General features: G+C 34.8%; 1 protein-coding gene across 1 annotated transcript; it reads left to right on the top strand.

Moving 5' to 3' along the window:
• The first annotated feature begins 127 nt into the window (after positions 1-127).
• Positions 128-17,922, top strand: Vps50 (vacuolar protein sorting 50). Its single transcript, XM_019053872.2, has 18 exons — positions 128-453; positions 1,315-1,515; positions 2,201-2,337; positions 2,803-2,980; positions 4,007-4,195; positions 4,899-5,081; positions 5,644-5,773; positions 6,435-6,609; positions 7,068-7,257; positions 8,066-8,263; positions 9,503-9,585; positions 10,788-10,965; positions 11,566-11,667; positions 12,704-12,898; positions 13,373-13,531; positions 14,751-14,872; positions 15,457-15,646; positions 16,619-17,922. Exons 1-18 carry the CDS (start codon positions 409-411, stop codon positions 16,721-16,723), a joined length of 2,760 nt encoding a protein of 919 aa, XP_018909417.2. The 5' UTR covers positions 128-408; the 3' UTR covers positions 16,724-17,922.
• The last annotated feature ends 660 nt before the right edge of the window (positions 17,923-18,582 follow it).

Below are 18,582 nucleotides of genomic sequence, written 5' to 3'. Positions count from 1 at the left end.
GCGAATTTAACGCTACCTAGGTGCAAAACAAAAAAAACTAAAAAAAATTACTTATCGCAATCGTTGATAGATAGCGTTACCAGTAATAATTGTTGTTGTTGTTTGTAGGTTTCAAAAATCAACAAACCTTCGTGTCCACTAGAACTGTTCTTTTTTCTATCATTTCTATCACTTTTTTGTCCCTCAAATCTGATAATTTAGGGAAACTTGTAAGTTTGGTTACAACTTCATCTCTCATGTAATATCTAATTCATTCATTTATGACAAATAATATTGCACAGTCTTTATTACCGTGCTCTCCTTGCTGAGGTTATAACTGCATTTTCTGAGGTTACAGTCGCAGCGAAATGACCGAGTTTCTCGCTTCACCTGTTCTTTGAAGAATAACTAGACAAAGGAATTAAAAGTATGGAGAATCTCAAGAATAAAGTACTTGGACTAATCAACAAACAGGTTTGTACATTTCTTTGTATCAGCATATTTTTCATCGAGAAGGGTTGGTCATGCCGAAGAATCGTCTGTTTTCAATCTTGACTCACTTTTTGAGTTCATTCCTCATTTTCTCAAGCCCTCGAAGAATTTCAGCAGCATTGGAGCAAAGCCTTGCTGAAGTTTCAATTATAAATCTATAGATCATTGGATGATCCCTGCGAAGCTTACGGTGATTCAATGGACGCCATATTTTGTGTCAAGACGGCATGCGATACATCACATCGATTAGTTCCACGTTTTTAGCTACTCATCATTTTTCTTGAATTTCGAGATTGCAATTTTGTTGACAGAAGACTCAAGAATTCATTTACTAATTTTGACAAACAAATTCAACGTAATAAAGGCGTGGTTTTTTGGGAGAAAAAATATCGCATTTGAGTGCAGTTTGGATATCAGTATGGAATGTGATATTTTCCCTCCAAAATAACCACGCCTTTATTACGTCATTGAATTTGTTTGTGAAATTGGTACCTAAGTGAATTCTGTATTCTCCTGACAGCAAAACTGCGATCTCAAAATTTGAGAAAAATGACAAGTAGCTGAGAAAATGGAACTAATCGATGCCATATATCGCATGTCGTTCTGACACAAAATATGGCATCCATCGAATCACCTTAATGAAGCAAGTTGCATGTGGTCCAGACAAGAAAGAAGCGCACTACTTACTTTTCCTCAGATTTTAGAGGATTCAGGGGCTCATTGCAGTGTAGTTATGTCCTTTTGTGAGGACGGCGTAATGATTCAATGATTATATATTTCTCACGCTCCTGTCCTGTATGATCATTCACTTTATTTGGTAATTTCTCGTCTTCTCTCTTTCAGGGCTCGGAGGGGAAAATTCCTATCATTAGTTTTGATCAAGATGCGTCTCAATTTTTTGGTCAAGATGAAGATGAGCCGCCTTTACCAAGTGTGTCAACTTATACAGATGAGAACAGGAAATGTGACACTGAGATACTAGAAAGCATCAATCCTGATTATTTTCAAAATAACGGCTTTGATGCTTGTGCGTATGAACTAGAGGTGGGTACTTATTAATGAATTTTGCTTCTTCTTTTTTTTTTTTTTTTTTTTTTGATGTCTTTTAATTTCAAGTTAGGTTACCTGAAGGTTGGACTGAAGGGAAGCTACCTAGTTAAACCTCAAAATGCTCTTTAGAAAAAGTTGTATAATATTTGGAACATTGCAATGATCTTGTAACCTTCCTAAGTTTGGTCCTTCTTAAATGATATCTCAAGTCAAACTGTTTTAAAAAAGGTGCTAAAGGAGATTATTAACCAATGAAATCACTCAATATTAACAATGCCTCTCTTGTGCTAAGTTTCTCATTCTTAGCAGCAGAGGGATTTTAGGAGATGTTTTCCTTTGGCTGATAGATACCCTCTGTCGTGTCAAAGAGTTTTAGGCACATTTCAAGGTGGCTCAGTTACATTATTTCATGGTACGATTGATAAATATTAATGTTTGAAAATAAGGTGGGTTACTTCGGAAAAATCAAATCGCTCGTATGGATATCAATCATCAAAGATTATTCTTGCCAACCATCAGCTTTCAAAATCTTTGAATAAAATCAAAAGCATGCATTTTTTTAAAAGAGAAATTTTGCAGCCTCCACAATTTGGTCGCAACTGCGCAGTTGAGAAGAATTTGCACCCCTGGTATCACTCTTACAGCATTCATAATCAATCTCAATCTTCCTGATTTGCAGAAATTACCTGAAGTGCTGGATGTTTACCAACTACAGCAGAACATTAAAACTCTGAGGCAGCAGCAGATCGTTGTGTCAAAGAAGGTGTATCAGCTGATTCTGGACAAACATAGAGCATGCGAGGAAGAAATTAAAAAGTGAGCGAGCTTCCAAGTTTGTTTAGAGAATATAAGTATTTGAGATAACATTTTATTATGATGCCATCACGCTTGTCTGAGACCGAGGAACTTAACAATCATACTGCTGTGTTAAAGAAAAACACGTTATAAACATTTGAGAGTCGCCGAATTTTCTCCTATAAATTTTTAATTTTACAGGAGAGTTATGAATATTCTCTCTTAAAATTTTCAGATAATTTAGGTCTGATTGCAAACCAAATTATTTAAAAAAATTAGAGGAAAAGTATTCTTAGATTTTCCTGAAAATTCATGTTTTATCATAGAAAAAGTTTGCAATGTCTAGAGGCTCATATATCGCTCTCCTTAAGCATGGTAGAGTAGTCTTTCCATCAAAATGTCCATTCAGTTAGAATTAAATCCACCTCAAGTTTTTTTTTGTGCATGAAATTTAAAGTTCAAAAAAATCTTTTTACCGTGTTTCAGAATTCAAGTTTTACAGCAAGATTTAAATGATGCACTTGGAGTGTGTAGGACCTCTAGGGGCTGTTTGAAAAATGCCAAAAGACTCTTCACCACGACTAGCCTTGGGATTCTTGCTAATTACAGGAAGCGAACTCTTACTCAAGACCTATTGAAGTCTTTATTGACCATCAAGACACTGGTATGGATTGAAACGAAAAGTCATTATATTTTTGTATACTTTTTTTTATTTTGGCATTCTTTTATTTCAGAGGCAAAGAAAGTTTTTCAAAGTATAGCCCAATTCACACTATCAAACTTTACATCTGACATAATTGAACGAAAAGTTGGATGGAAAGTTAGACGCAAAAAAATTTGATTCAATTACCGTTGCAGTGTGATATCATCATCAGCCTGCGGTTCGTGAAGATACAGCTTCAGCCCATGTCAGTCGGAAAATTTTGTTCAAGTTTCCATTCAATTTTTCATCAAATTGTCCTTTTCTCTCATCAGTATCACAATATCCAACTTTTCATTCAACAAGTTGCATTCAAGAGTTGGATGAAAAGTTTCATAGTTTGAATTGGGCCTAAAAATTTCTCATGTCCTCAGCCTCAAAATATCCTCATTCCGCCAAGACTTCAAAAGTGTTAATAGAGCAAAAAAATGTAAAAATTCAGAGCATTTTTATGTTCCTCTCTCATTTTTGGATTGATTAAAAAAAAACTTTTCCTCGGTGAAAATTCCTCACACCTTCTGGAGGCCAGGGCTCATGCACTGCAGTATTGTTGTGTACTCCTGCTTGATTTTTCATAAAAACATGTGTATCATTTCCCGATTCTTGATATGTTTGCCATTTGCTCATCATTCCAATCAATATCTGAAACTTTCAAGGAAAAATATTCCCAAATTTCCTGAAAGATGCATATTTTAATGGTAAAAATTTGGCAATATTTATATGTTCATACAGCGTTTTTCCCTAGCCTAATAGTATTAGCCAATATTCAAAATGCGTTGCTTTTGTGTCCAAAGAAAAAAAATCTTTCATTCTTAATAGCAGGAGCAGATTGTCTCTACTCTCTATATCTCATTGTACTCCATCTCGCTGCAGTTTATTGATTTTGTTACTCTCGTGTTGTTTTTGTAGCTCATTGTGCTGCTCTTCTACCTTTTTTTTCTAATGTAAAAACACACCATAATAATAACCTTTAATTGGTACTGTTTTCAGTTGAGGACTCAAGAAAGACTAGAAGATCTTCTGAGCCAAGAAGATTTTGCAGGAGCTATTGGTCTGTTGATAAAATGCCAACAAGTCTCATCGGCTTATCAACATTTCACATGTGTTGCTGCCCTAGAAGGAAAATTGAAGGATACGTTGGTTCTAGTAGAAGAACAGTTGGATGTAGCTTTGGCGAAGGTAAACGAAGGATCTAAATCTTACAGTAACTTAATTGATAAGAGCATCTGGAAAGGAATGACAGTGTTGTAGGCAAGTGTTAGGTAAAAGAAATGAAAAGTTTATGGAAGAGCTCGTTATGTAAAACAGTTCTGAAGCTTCTTGGTGTCGACACCAGTAATATAATAAAAAATTAGTACTTGAAAGTTTTTGGTGAAGTAAATGGATGAAAGATTTGTTTTGTTTCATATCTCGTGTAATCAAGTTTGAAGGAAAAATGGACAGACTGTTCGACAAAAAAACTAAGGTCTTTCAATGAGGAGGAGCCATCTATTATGAGTTATGTGGTGTTGATGCCTTCTTTGGATTTCGGGAACATAAATCTGTCTAACATGGGATTCTGTCAGGAGCATGAGCTTTGTTCATAAAACGCAAAAAGTAACTATTTTCGTCAATCTTTCAGGAAAATTTTCTGTGATTCTTTAATGCCATTGCATTTCAAAGCAGTTGTACATATATCATAATGAAGTATAAACCAAAAATCTACAATGATCTCCAAATAATGTTATTCATCTTTGTAAGCTTGCAAATAATTTGGGGTCTAAATTATTTTATGTTTGAAACTGAATTCAAGGTTATGCTAACTTTGACTTTTACTATCGCATCAAGAGAATGAAAGAATGTATGCATTTAAAATTTTATGCTTCAAAATTTTGCTTCACAGATGTGCTGCGATTTTAAACATGACGTGTACTCAAAGTTGCAAGCTGCTTACAGTCAGCTAGGAAAAACCCAGATGGCTATCAATCAGTTGCACATGCATTTCATCTCGACAGTTCACTCCGCAGCTTTCAATGTTGTTCATGCAAGGGTTGGACAAAAGCAACAGTACTCAACGTTGTGTGAGGTACCCAATTTTTACACCTTCTTCTAGTGTGTAGAGCAAGTTTACAAAATTTCAAGGTGATCAACGAATGGCTGATTCTAGGGAGAGAAATTGTCTTTTTCTAGGACCTTAACTCCATATTTATTCCTAGAAATTTAGAGGGCTACAGACAGGGGGTTTAAAAACTCCTAGATGTGTTTTAAATGATTTGAAACTAGAGTCAACTCCTGATCATCTGAACAATGTGTTACCCAAACTGATTTGGCAAATAGACAGGGACGAATCTCGGAACTGGTGGTCTGACGGGTGGAACATTTGATAGTGAAAATTCCTAGTAAATTTGATTTTCGTCAAGGAAAAATATGAAAAGTTTTCCTTGCGATTTTGTGTGATTGTTCAGAATGAGGGCAGAAAATTTCAGTAGAAACTGTCATTAGGTTTTCTTTTAAAAGAATATAATATGAGTAGAGTCTTTCAAAGTCACAATCTGAGATATGCTTTTTTGGACTTCAGCCATCTGTATGCTTTTGTTTTATCCTCATGAAAGTGCACTAAACAATAGTCGAATATTTTTTAATTTCAGAGTTTGCCTGATAATGAATTGCTACCTTGTCTTCGTGAATTGTGTAGAGCCCTGTGGCACATCGTTCTTAGTTATCATAAAGTGGTTGTCTGGCACAGGGAGAACAGTGCTGACCAAAATCCTGCCAGTGGTAAGAATGAACCATTCCTTAAATCTTCAGTTTTTACATCTCCATAATTCTAGAGCCGGGTAGTCACTTGAGCGTTTTTTATGCATTCACAGCACTAACCTTGCACTTTGCTGAGTTTGAGCTGGTTTTTCGAAGGTCTGCAGCTGCAACTGTGCCTCACCACTTAAGTCACATTTTTTCCATGGGTGCTCGTTCCATGCTCAGTGAATACTGGATATAGGGTGGTTATGATAAGTCAGCTGTGATAGATATGCGTTGGTGACGAAGAGTAGCCTTGCTCACTTTTATTTAATTTTTTTTAAAGGCTTTAATTTTTTTTTTTTTGGCAGGTAATACTTGTGACATTGTGAAATAAAATCGACAGCATATAACTAAAAAAATTCTCAAATACCTTGCTTTTAGTGCAATTTTTTAGTAATTCGTACATCAGGTATTCTTTGTGAAAATGAAAAAGTTGAGGAGGGATATTTTAGTTTCATATTATGTTCTTATTACAAGTCGACTAGTCAATCTTCATACAGTAGATTTCAAACGATTTCTTTAAATTGTGAAACTATTTTCTTCAAAGAGGCTGTCACTGGATTAAACTTTGTTTTTACCCCTCTCTGATCACAAAAATGTGCAGACATTTTAATTATAGAAGTTACTTAACTTTTTTCAGAAGAAGCAGATCTTGAAAAAAGTTTCCATGAAGAGTATGTGAAGCAAAAACTTGAGAATGGATTGTCGAGGCTTTGGACTGATATCCAAAGCAAAGTAACGCCCTTGATTTTTGGTGCTGATCTTGCTAGTTTTAAATTTGACGATTTTCTTCAAGTACTAGCAATAATTCACAGGTTAGTGCACTATCTGTCGAATGTTCTTCCTTTAATTTCCCTTTTTGAAGGGCTATTGCCTAATTGTTTCAATTCTTGACGTGTTTTTTTCCGTTATTCTGTTAACAATTCCGTATGCCGTACTAGATTGACTGTTCATTCATAACATTGAATTGGTATAATGTCTTTTTCAATTTTCACAATCCGACACTCTATTTATGCAGATCCAATGCCGATCCTCCTAAGAAGAGCACTCTCTTCTGACTTATTTTTTTTTTTTTTTTTTTTCATATTCTCAATCAGAGGAGAAAGAATGGGAAGATGAGAGGAACAATAAAATGGTGAGAGTTTCTTTTGCCTTCTAAAAGTGAAAAGCAAGACTGAAATTTATAATGTTTGAACTTAAAGTAGGTTCTATCCCTCATTTCCCCGATCAGTATATGCCAATTATTTTTTATGGACCCTGAAATTTGTTTCAGATTAGTCATAGTGGGTGAGGAATTTTGCGGCAGCGAATCAAGTGAATTGAAAAACTCCGTCCGTACTCAAAGCAGTAATTACTTTAGGAGATATCATGCCAGCCGCTTAGAGGAACTTAAGCTTTTCCTAGAAAATGAAATCTGGACGCCTTGCCCTGTGAAATCAGATTTCACGTTGCTGCAACTTCAGGTGTGAATGCTTTGATGAATTAAATTTTCCTAAAATGATACAGGAAGTTTATCAGATTCTTGTCCGGGACATTTTCATGTCTTTGTCATCAAAAACCAAAAAACCATCAAAAATGATTTTTGATACGGACTGTGCAAATTATGTGTTGAGGAGACTTTTTAAAGGTGCTAAACATAATTTTCATGTAGTTTACGAGGGCTATGCGAATAATGAATTTTTCAAACGAAGCAAATAGCGAACAGTTTAAGTGAATTATTTACAACTACGATTAGTAATACAAATAATTAAAGTCAATTATTCACAACGACAAATAGTAATACAAATAATTTAAAATGACTTTCTTAAGTGCGAAAATTAGCAAATATCACTGAAACCGACAATTAAGTGTGATTAATTTTTTTAAAAATTTTCCATTCCCTCATACACCTGTACAGAAAACAATGGAATGCTGTGCAGCCTAGGCTGTTAAAAATGTGCGTAAAGATCCCTGGATGCTGGCTTGACTGTTCCTGCAGTTATGTATGCATTCCCAGGATTTAAAGTTAATTACGAGGAGCAGTCAAGTTAGTATCTAAGGATCACTAGGCACATTTTAGTATTTTATTTTTTTTTCAGTGTCGATGAAAATGTATTCATGAATATTTATGACAGCGCAAATATTTGGAAATGTTGAATAGTGCACGAGTCAACCGAATCAGATATTTGCGATTTCCAAATATTCGCACAGACCTATGATTTGCCAATAAAAATTCTGCTCAGTTGATTGTGTACAATAGCTCCATTAAGTCGGTTTTGCCCCATTTTTTAGGAATTCAAGTCATTAAGACTTAGTATCCAAACAGCTGCTGGAAGAGTTCGAGGAAGACAAGCGAGTAGCGGAAACATTATGGACAATAGTTTTACGAGTGGGACAAATTACTTCACCCACTTCTCTGAAAGTGGTTCCCCGTTCGACAGTGCCTTAGATACTTCTGTTCTAGAGGAAGACATTCTAGACAATGAGACTGTAAGTTTCGCCGTTGTTAGTTCGAACCGAGAATAGTTTTTTATGATATGAGTTATTGGCAAAGAAGCTGCTAAAATACCTTTCTCTATTGTAAGGTTTCAACCATCTGCTCCTAACTTTGATCCTAATTTTGTTTTTCTTTCAAGAGTAATTTCTAACATTGTTGCACAAACTACAACTACTACTTTTCTTGTACAACTACTGTCATGATAAGATTCAACTTCAGCAGATTGAAAGTAATTTCTGTGTGAAAGATTTATCAATATGACATGAAATTAAACATGTTTCAAACGACTATATTTTTTAGCAGCAAAAATAACTGTTATGAACAGGAAAAATTCAATATGAACTCATAACTATCACATGTCGCATAGCAGCTACATCACGATATCATGGCTTGCTTGAAGTTTGTGCAGAATGAAAAAAAATGAAGTTTTGAGAGAACGGGCTCAGAAGCATCTAAAAGGAAAATTTCATTGAAAGAAGCCTCCGTCCTTTGTCAAATTACATCTAATCATCCAAAAGACTCCTAGAAATCATTTGAATGGTTAAAATTGACAGATTTTATTTCAATTACGTAGAAAGGGTATTTTTCATTTTCATGTTAGGCAAGTATTAGGCAAAACAGCTGTAACTACCAACTTCTACATGCTTTTGTGGTTGCGTTTTGGACACATAACCAACACATTTTCAGGTTAGAAATCGGCAGAAGAGGGCGGCACTTTATTTGAAAACACTTCAGTGGCTCTCTGGAGGAAAAATGTCACTCACTGCTGTTTCGTCTGAAGCTACTTCATTTTTTATGCACTTTCCGCTTTCACATATGTCTCATTTTCATGAAAATAAGATGAAATTTGCTGATTTAATTATTTCAGTGATTTCATCTAAAAGAGATTAGACGAATTTCGGAGGAAACTTGATTTCACAAATTTAGCACTTACTCTTCCCTATCACAGCAGTATATATCAATAACTAGTCCAGACCGGTTTTGGGTCACCTTCCATCATTGTTCGGCTGGTTTTATCACTGACAAAGGGCTTCCGGAAAATGGTCTGGAAAAGTTGTTCATGCATGTAACTGAAAACTTTGAGTTCAAATTTAATTTCTTCCATTCATTATGAAAATCTCCTGAACTTTTGACTGAACAAAACCTCTTTGAGTTACCTATGTATTCTTAGTTCCCTTTTTACTAATATATTGTCAGATTTCTCAATCATTTCTGTCTTTTTGTGGATATAGGAAGGATCATCCAATTACTACAGCGATGATAGTGAGGATGAGTCCACACATACTAAAACCAAAAAGACTCACAACCACATCAGGTACTTCTATATTTTTTATATTTACTTACTTTTATTCATTCATAGCTTTATTATTTTTTTTCAACTTATTGCAGAGGGAAATGCATCTTAATAGCAAGTATGAAGTAAGAAAGAAATATACATTCAATAGTAGTCAATTAATGGTACCATGTATGGATGGAATAAAATAAAGTAAATGAAAGGATAATTATCTGCACCTTCAGACAACCGCTCAGAAGTAATGGAAGAGTTAAAAACGAGACTTTTCTGGAGGGGGTAATGGTGGGACACAGATTAGATTAAGTTCTTATGAAGCAAAGGATTACACTTACAACAGCAAAGAATTGGGCGCTGGCTAAATTTTGATATTATATGTTATGATGTACCTTATGGTGTTCAGCTTTTAACCTCAAACCTGCAATGTGCCAATCTCGAAAAAAGAAGGGTTGAAAAGTGAATTTTTCGGCATTTTTACATGCAATATCCAATAGAAATGTTCCACCATCTGATAGGTGATCAAGGAGAAATATCGGGATGCTAAGACAGACAGAAAGGACCAAATACCTTTGAATGATAACAGCATACAGCATGCACACACACATAGTAACAGTCCCGCGCCCGCATTAGGAAACGCAGGCAAGAAGGTTGTGAACTTCACTTTTCAGCCCTACTTTTCTGGACATTGGCACTTTAAAAATTCGATTTTAAAAACTCACTGTGCTCAAGAGGTTGTAAGAAACATTATATTACAAAATATCAAAATTCAGCCCGTATTATTTCCTTTACACCATTAAAGGTTTCTTATATCTGCCAATTTTCTACTTTATTTTCTTGCAGGTATCCACCAATTTTACCCCTTCAATGTCCTGATTTCTGACAATTTTCACTTTTAACTTTGATCGAAACCTCTTTTTCAAATATGATCATCAATACTAATTAAAAGTGAAGAAGAAACCCATTAACTTTTAAGGAACAAGAAATATAATTTGCCATCAGTAAATGGTTTGAAGCTATTAGTTTCAAGTTATCAGTAAATATTCAAAAAATAAAGAATCATTCTTCCATTGCATTTTCATTCACATCGTTTCATCATAATTTATGTCCAGTAAATCAGTGTTCAAAAATCACTCCTTCTAGGGCATAATTTTATTTGTACTCAGTGGGTAAAAAATCTGGCATCAAATTAATGTTCATTCATTTACATATCCATTCTCTTTTAACAGGAACCATTCGAGTCCTCTAATAACTAACACAACTCTAACGGTTTTACGACTGTGTGGACGATACCTTCAGATGAGTCGCCTTCTGCAATCAGTGGCGCCAGATGCCATCCACTGTTTAGGACAACTGTTTGAATACTATCTGTACGCAGTGTTTTCATTCTTTACAGCTGACCCACCAGTAAGTATTAGTTGAGACCACACATTCATCCTGCAGGGTGATCATTTTCTTGTCTTATCTATTGAACCTGGTAGACGCAAGGTTAGTCTATATGAGAGCATTTCCGTGTGATTCAGAACTGATGATCTCAATACATCTGCTTAGTTACAGATCTACCTATAGATACAGATCTCTTGGCCCTGAGACGGGGACATTATGTTAAAATCTGTGTTGCCAGAGGGTACTCGAACTCTCCGTCTTACGGATTGGTCATGATCAATTGTTGACGCCTCTGTCAAATAGCCTCTGTCTGTAATAGTTGATAAGATGAAGCAGAGTCAAATGCAATAGTGCGTTTGTTGCATTCCAAGTTCAAAATGGGAGCAAGGGAAACTGAGGACAGGGAGACCATCTCAAAAGCAAGTGTAGAATTGACTGCTGTATCATGTAATTACCTGTACAATATATGCTGTGCTTTTGCTGTATCTGATGCGTTCCAGATCTCTTCCAGCTTTAAGTGTGCACTAAAGTTGTCAGGAAAGGCTTAAAAATGTATTTAGCCCACTGCTAATTTAGTATTTTAACGCAGATGTATCATTCCTTTTATTTTATGTCCAACAGACAGGATCAGTAGAAAATGTCACGTCTGTAAAACTGCAAGCTGTCATCAAAAGGATTCAGGAAAATTTTCTCCAGAGTGATGCAAGTGGTAATGGAACGCAGGTGAGGAAAAAATGCTCATGTATACTAATTGGATTACATTTTGCAATAAGGAACCACTATTTCTGGCCTACTTTAGAAACAACGCACATGCCATTGTTTTCCCTATGCAGATATGTAGTTTTATGGGAGAGGCAGTAATAGTGGTTCCTTATTGCAAAATGTAATCCAATTATTTGTATGTTCACCTTTTAAGTACGTTTATATGTATTGGAAGTTTCTAGGAAATGATTTCCAGACCAAATACTCCACATTTTATAATCAGAAAATTACACCATAAAGGTAAATAATCGCAATTCAAGAAAATATTTGTTCTTCAAATTTTAATGCACGCCTGTAAGATTTTTTAAATTTCTGCCTTCTTCTGTTATCTGCAGGTATTTTACTTTGCGCCAGTCGAGTGAGAATTTTTTTCTTTTAATATTTAAATCCTCTGTAGAGAAGGGTATCCAAAAATTACTCAAATCTATCATCGCTATCTTTGCTCCTTGAAGTCCTGTGCACTTAGAAGATAGTTCCATTGCATGAGCGGAATATTTGGTGTTCCTTATAAACCGGACTATTCAGTTTGTCAAAGTGAAATTTTGGTTCGTAAGATCATATGGGATCATATTCTTAGTTCATTAGATTGATCTCTTTGATTGAACCGAACTGTTGAAAGAGATTAGCTGTGAATAAAACGTTTGATTGTATAAGCCGTAATTTTGTTGTGATTGTCAAAATAGTCCAATCGGTATGGAACACGGATCCTCCTGCTTATACGATCGAACTTTTTTTTTTTTTTTCAGTACAAGATATATAGGATGTTTGTGATTAGTGTTTTTGGTTTGAATGATGAATTTTACAGAGTGTCTGTGACATGACTAGTTACATTACTTCATTTAACTCAAAGCATCAAAAGTAATTAATAACCTTCTTGAGATTTAGGAGCTTTATCTCTGAATCTACCAAAACAACTAAATGTACTAAAACCAGATAGAATAATTCTACATTTTTGCCCACCAAATGTTCTAAATCATGACAATATTTCTCATTTCAGGTAAACAAACCGGTCATTTCACCAGTCGTTGATCTACAGAATGCTGAAACTCTGTATGGCCTGAATGAAAGAGTAGTCGCAGTAGAATCATTAGTGTTTTTAGCCGAGCAGTATGATGCGCTACGGCCATATTTGGAACAGCTGATACCTGCTGAGGATCCAACCGTTCATGTCTTAAATCAATTATATTCTCAGGTGAGTAGAGAATAGCCAAATTTTGGTAATTTAGGTCCAGTAGTGTAGTGCAGGTCTATTAGTCCAGTTATAGTAGTGCAAGGTTCACCCTGTTCACAAAAGAATCAGAGCCAAAAAAGTAGAAAAATCTTCTTGATGTTTTCACTTTTCTGGTTTTGTTTTCTCTTAATCTCTTTGTTAATTTTTGACAAGCATAAAATAAATAATAAAAGTACTCGCATTTTAGCCAAACTGTGTCATCTCGAATTTTTCAATATCAATGAGGTTTGGAAAAACACGAAACTTCAAAACTTTTCTTATTGATGGATATCCCATTTCAAGGAACAACAATTGAACTTAGCAGTCCAAGGTGATTACTTTACCCAAGTCGAGTCAACTGAACTTTTTTTGTGTCATAAATCTATGAATTTACTTAGTTCATTGAATTATTCTGTCATGCTTAATTCATCTTTTGATTTTTTCTGTGTCCATTAGACTGTAGCATCAGCTGTTGATGTGCGTAGACCAGTATATTCATGTGTAGCTTGGAGAGCTGTCGATACACAACATATTTTGAGCTTGATGTCAAAAACTAATTGGGAAATAAAAGACGTTATGAGTCAACATAGTCCCTATGTTGATGTCCTTGTTAGGGTAAGTAGAACGACTAATTAATGTCCATGCTTTTATTCTTCTCAGCTTGTAATGAAAAAAATTTCTAATCTTGTTACTGTGACCATATCTATGTCATGGGATTTAAAGTGTTGTTGTCAATTTTGCAAAGACCAACTACCGCTGCTGCACCCAATTATATTTGTCTCAAGGGCTCTGTGACAAGTATTTTAACTGACATTTTGGTAATCTGGAAAGTTTTATTGGCATATTTATTTTGATATGAGTCAATCGTTAAAGAGAACTGTAAATGATTGTCACACATCCCTCATTTAAATCGCAACAACTTGGCCAATTTTCGTTCGAATCACCTGATTTTGGTAGGTACTCCTGGTCTCAATCAATTTCTTACAACCTTTTTTTCTAATGAAACCAAGACCAACATGATGGGTTGCTTATTTTTTCAAGTACAACAACAGTTAAGATATTTTGGGACTCCTTATGCTTATTAGCACGTTGACTCTAGTGAACAAGGTCCTTTTAATCAATAATCATGTATTCTTATTAAAGTCTTCCTAATTCCGCTTTAGACTGGATCAATGTTTTATTCACTTTTCCTCAACTTTTGCAGTTGATTGTCTTTTTTTGGAAATGTCTCTAGGAAATAGAATAAATTGTGAAGGAAAATCTTCAAGACTTTACTTTTGTTTTTTTTTTATTGAAAAAGTCATGAGTTGGCCACAAGAAATTTAATTCTTTGAAAAAAGTATCTCAAATAGCTTTTTTTAAATTGGTATTTTATATTTTATGAAACACATCACCCTGATCAGTATAATAGGCCAATAAAAATTTAGCAACGGTAATATACTCCGTGTTGTATTGTGGATAAATGAATTGTCTTTTATAAAATAAAGGTATACAACGTTGCTACACTTTTTAACAATTTCATAAATAATAACTAAACACAACAGAATATAACAAAATAAGATAGAATGAAACTCTATCAGAAGGAAAAGATAAAAACTTGAAGATAAAATAACATTCATAATAATTAATATAAAATCTTGTGAGAAGGATATGAAAATATACCAAAGAACAAAATTACCTAACACTTGAACAGTTGGAAAATTTACAGCCTGTTGGACTCTCACTTGAAACCACAAATCGTTGTGAAATTTTTGGCACTGCTCTTCCACAGTTTTTTTTGGGGCTATGTGATGGATTTTTATGTATTATTTATGTGCCTTTATGTTTTTTTTAGGAATTGCAAATATTTGCAATGAAGCTAGATGCTCTCAATACTCACCTTAACATTCCTCAGGCAGTGCACAATGTGATCTGGGAGTGCATCTCTTTCATTATCGCCAGCATCTTGGTCGAAGGGTGTGTAGAGTTTTTACCTCTTGAACATTTATCTGCGTTTAGGAAAACCTACAGAACACAAATTTTCTGAACATTAAAATTTCTAAAATTTGTAGATCACATCATCGTATACTAAGAACAATCCATCCAACCACCTCTGGCGACTGTCTCATATTTATCAGACCGTAAATTATTGAAGCGGTGGGTTGTCAGAATCTCTGTTGCTAATTTCTGTCACAGGGAAGAATCTAATGGATGATTTTTGGTATTTTTCTGTAGAAGATTGTGAAAACATAAAGAATATTCCATAAAAATTTCTGTGGAACGGATGCACCCACTTTCTTTACAGTGAGTGAAATATTTCCAGAGATTTTGGAACATAGTAACTGAAAAGTGCCCTTCTTGCAACCAGTTTCAAAAGTCTAGCGGTATTTCCTTTTTATTATTTATTGAGGACTTGAACCTCTTCGGTGAAAGAAGCGCAAGTTTTATGAAATTTCACTCTCAGTGCATCAGTTATCAGATCATCCAGCATTCTTTCTGAGGATATTTTAACTTACAATTTCTGCCTTATTTTTTCATGTCTTTTGTTTTGACTTTCCCAGATTCTCAAGTTCCAAAAGATGCTCCAATGGTGGTAGAGCCTTGATGCAGCTTGATCTGACTCAGTTGGTCTCAAAACTGGAAGCTATGTCTTCGCTAAAACCTGTCCCTCATAAAGAATTTGTCGAAACGTATGTGAAGGCCTATTATTTATCGGAGCCAACTTTAGAAACATGGGTCAAGGACCATACTGTAAGTAACTACAAATCTTTTAATAAAATTTCTTTTCCAAAATGGCCTTACCGCAAAATGAGAACCTTTACTAAACCCTTACTAAAAATTTTTTTTACTTTACACAATGATCAATGGAAATTTTTTAAATCATTCTCAAAATGTTGATTACAAGTAGCGTTCAGTGTCCCATTTATCTCAAGAAGATTGTAATTATTCTAATGAGTGATAACTTTGAATTTATGCATCAATACTCGTTAATATCTTGGTTCAGAGTCGCTTTCAATATATTTCATCGTACTAATTGTTGTCCAAGCAAAATTTGATGAGAAAATATGTATCATACTGCTTACATTTACAGCTTGTCTAGGCAGTCATGATCGACCTTAGAAGTACCAAAAATTGCCAAGAAAACTATATAACTTTATAAACTATATCTTTCAAAAGAAAAATTACTAGGAATCTTATGGAGAGTGCTTGAAAAGTGCTTATTTATTTTTGTGGCTGCACAATTCATGTGCCCTGCAATGACATTGGCAATTTTGGAACTCATTTCTTCCACTAAATCTGGCATCCATTTTTTCCTAAACGTTTAGAGCCCTTACTTAAAATTTCAAGAACTGTCGTAACTCAATTTATCCAAGAAAGATGGTTTTGATTCTTCAGTCACCGGTAGATATACATACCGTATACGCCCGCAGACAACCTGCCTCCTAGATGTTGAGAGGGTAAAAACAAAAAAAATTCTCGTATAATCTCCACGCGCCCACGGTGGTCTGTTTTGCTCGCCTCGTCAAGTAGTACGAGTACATGATAGGTATGCAATTTCCATGAGTTTCACAGATAACTCACACCCTGATTTTTGAATGTTGAAATCGGGAAAAAAGGTGCAAGTTATCTGAAGGTGTATACGGTATCTTCCTAGGTATTTTAAATGTGTAAAATGCTATTAGTTATAAGAGGCTAATTTCTAACCAATTTTGTCCATTTTAGGAATACTCACCAAAGCAGCTCATAGCTCTTGTCAGTTGTGTATGTGCTGGCAACAAGAAGAACAAGCAGCGTCTCATAAATTGTATCGAGGAAATGGATAGATGATATATGCTCCCCTTTTTGCAGTTTGATTCAGATGAACCAAAACCAAGTTAAGAGCGGTAGAGTTTCCGCTAAAGAGTTTCTGTCGAGTGAATAAAACTAAGAACCAGATTTAAAGTCAAATCATGGTATCTAAGACCGCTTGAAATGAATAATATTGTAATAAATTTTTCCATTTTTCTATGAGTCACATACCCTCTAGACTTTAAATCGGAAACTTAACAGCTCCCAAAAGGAAATTCTTTGAAATCTTTAAAGAATGACATTGATTTGTTCTTCTTTAAAAAAAATAAACCGCAGGCGAAGATTTTAAAAATAACAAACAAGAAAAAACAAGATACGTGGTTTGGGAGTTTCATCGTCGACATGCAGTATGTACACAACCTTGCACAATAATGAGTAACTCACACTTTAAGAGAAACTAGAAAGGTCTTATGAAATGTTGCTGGGACCTTAATCCCTACTCTTCCGGCCTGAAAAAGGAAGAAAAATGCAAATATGTATAAGCATTCTTCATTCTCTCGTAATATGCCCACTAAATCTTAAGTAGGTAATTATAGGGGTTGAAGGCTTTGCTCATTTAGACTTTGTCAAAAAAAAGCCCATTCAATGCCTTTTATCCTTAGTCTTTTTAAAAGTTTTGCCTGTCTCAGATTACCTCTCAATTTTTGTTGTATGTAATTCCCTATTTTGGGCTCACAGCGAAAGAAGAAAAGTAATCTGAAACGAGTTACACCTATTTTAACAGAAGCATACAAAGTCACATCAAGTATGAATTGAGAAAAATTGGTTTGAAGTTTGATTCCTTTGCAAGATTTAATGTAATAGCCAAAATTTATCGACTGTTTCCAAGTTGAAGGTATATTTTCTCGATTAAATTTTTAACGAGAGACATTGAATTTTAAACCGTTCCAAACTCAGTTCTTTCTAAAATGCGACCTGGTGCGTCTTTGTCAAACTGGTTCCAAAGCAGCATGAGCTTTGAGCTAAGTATGAAGTACCACCCATTCTCACGTACAGATGTTGAAACCTAGTATAGCTTGCATTGTTATTTCTGTATAGTTTTTATATTTTTTTTGGATATTGATGTGTTATGATCCTATAAAAATGCCAAGGCTGTGATATATTTTTTTTTTCTAAGTAATCATATAACTGCTTTTTCTGTTAAACATTATAACAATAAATCTAACCTTTATTATGTATTGATGCATTCTGAAATTCCTTTGAAACCTCCGATAATTTAATAAAATTTTACAGCATATTGTGTACTTAAATTGCCCAAGGCCCTCTTTTTAAAAAGGACCATTTTAATTTGGTTTTGAACTTGAACTGTCAAATGTCAGAGAAATGGGCTGAGAAGCCTTTAGCAAGTAAACTTTTTCAGCCCTGCAACAAATTCTTGGATTTTTCCTTTTCTGTTTGGTTAACAGGATTTCACATTTCCCTGTAATGTATCAATTTTTTGAAGAATTTCAGTGTTCTCTGTAAATTCTGAATGATGCAAAATCAACCAGTTAAAGTGTGGTACTGGAAATTTTATCCAAATTTTTTTAGAACAATACCTAGAGGCAAGGCAGGATTAAGGGGGTGGCCACATGGGCCGCGGCCCATGGCGGCAAAATTAGGGGGCGGCAAATTTTGCAATTTTTTTAAATGCAGGTACAAAAAAATCGGATTCAGAATAAAATTACAAACAAAAAAAGGTGACAAAATCTCTCATTTCCTGAGAGTTCATTAATTTCCAATTTTGTCGTATTTCGGTGATACAAAAGACTGCGCACCCTTAATTAGTAGAGCTAAGAGAGAAACCAAACACGTAATTTGGCCTAGAGCGGCGCAGCGCAAAGAGAAATGATGACGAG

The sequence above is a fragment of the Bemisia tabaci genome, chromosome 6 (assembly GCF_918797505.1).
Source record: "Bemisia tabaci chromosome 6, PGI_BMITA_v3".
NCBI classification, from domain to species: Eukaryota; Metazoa; Arthropoda; class Insecta; order Hemiptera; family Aleyrodidae; genus Bemisia; species Bemisia tabaci.
The sequence above is the reverse complement of the archived record's forward strand: the minus strand, read 5'-3'. Positions and strand labels throughout refer to the sequence as shown.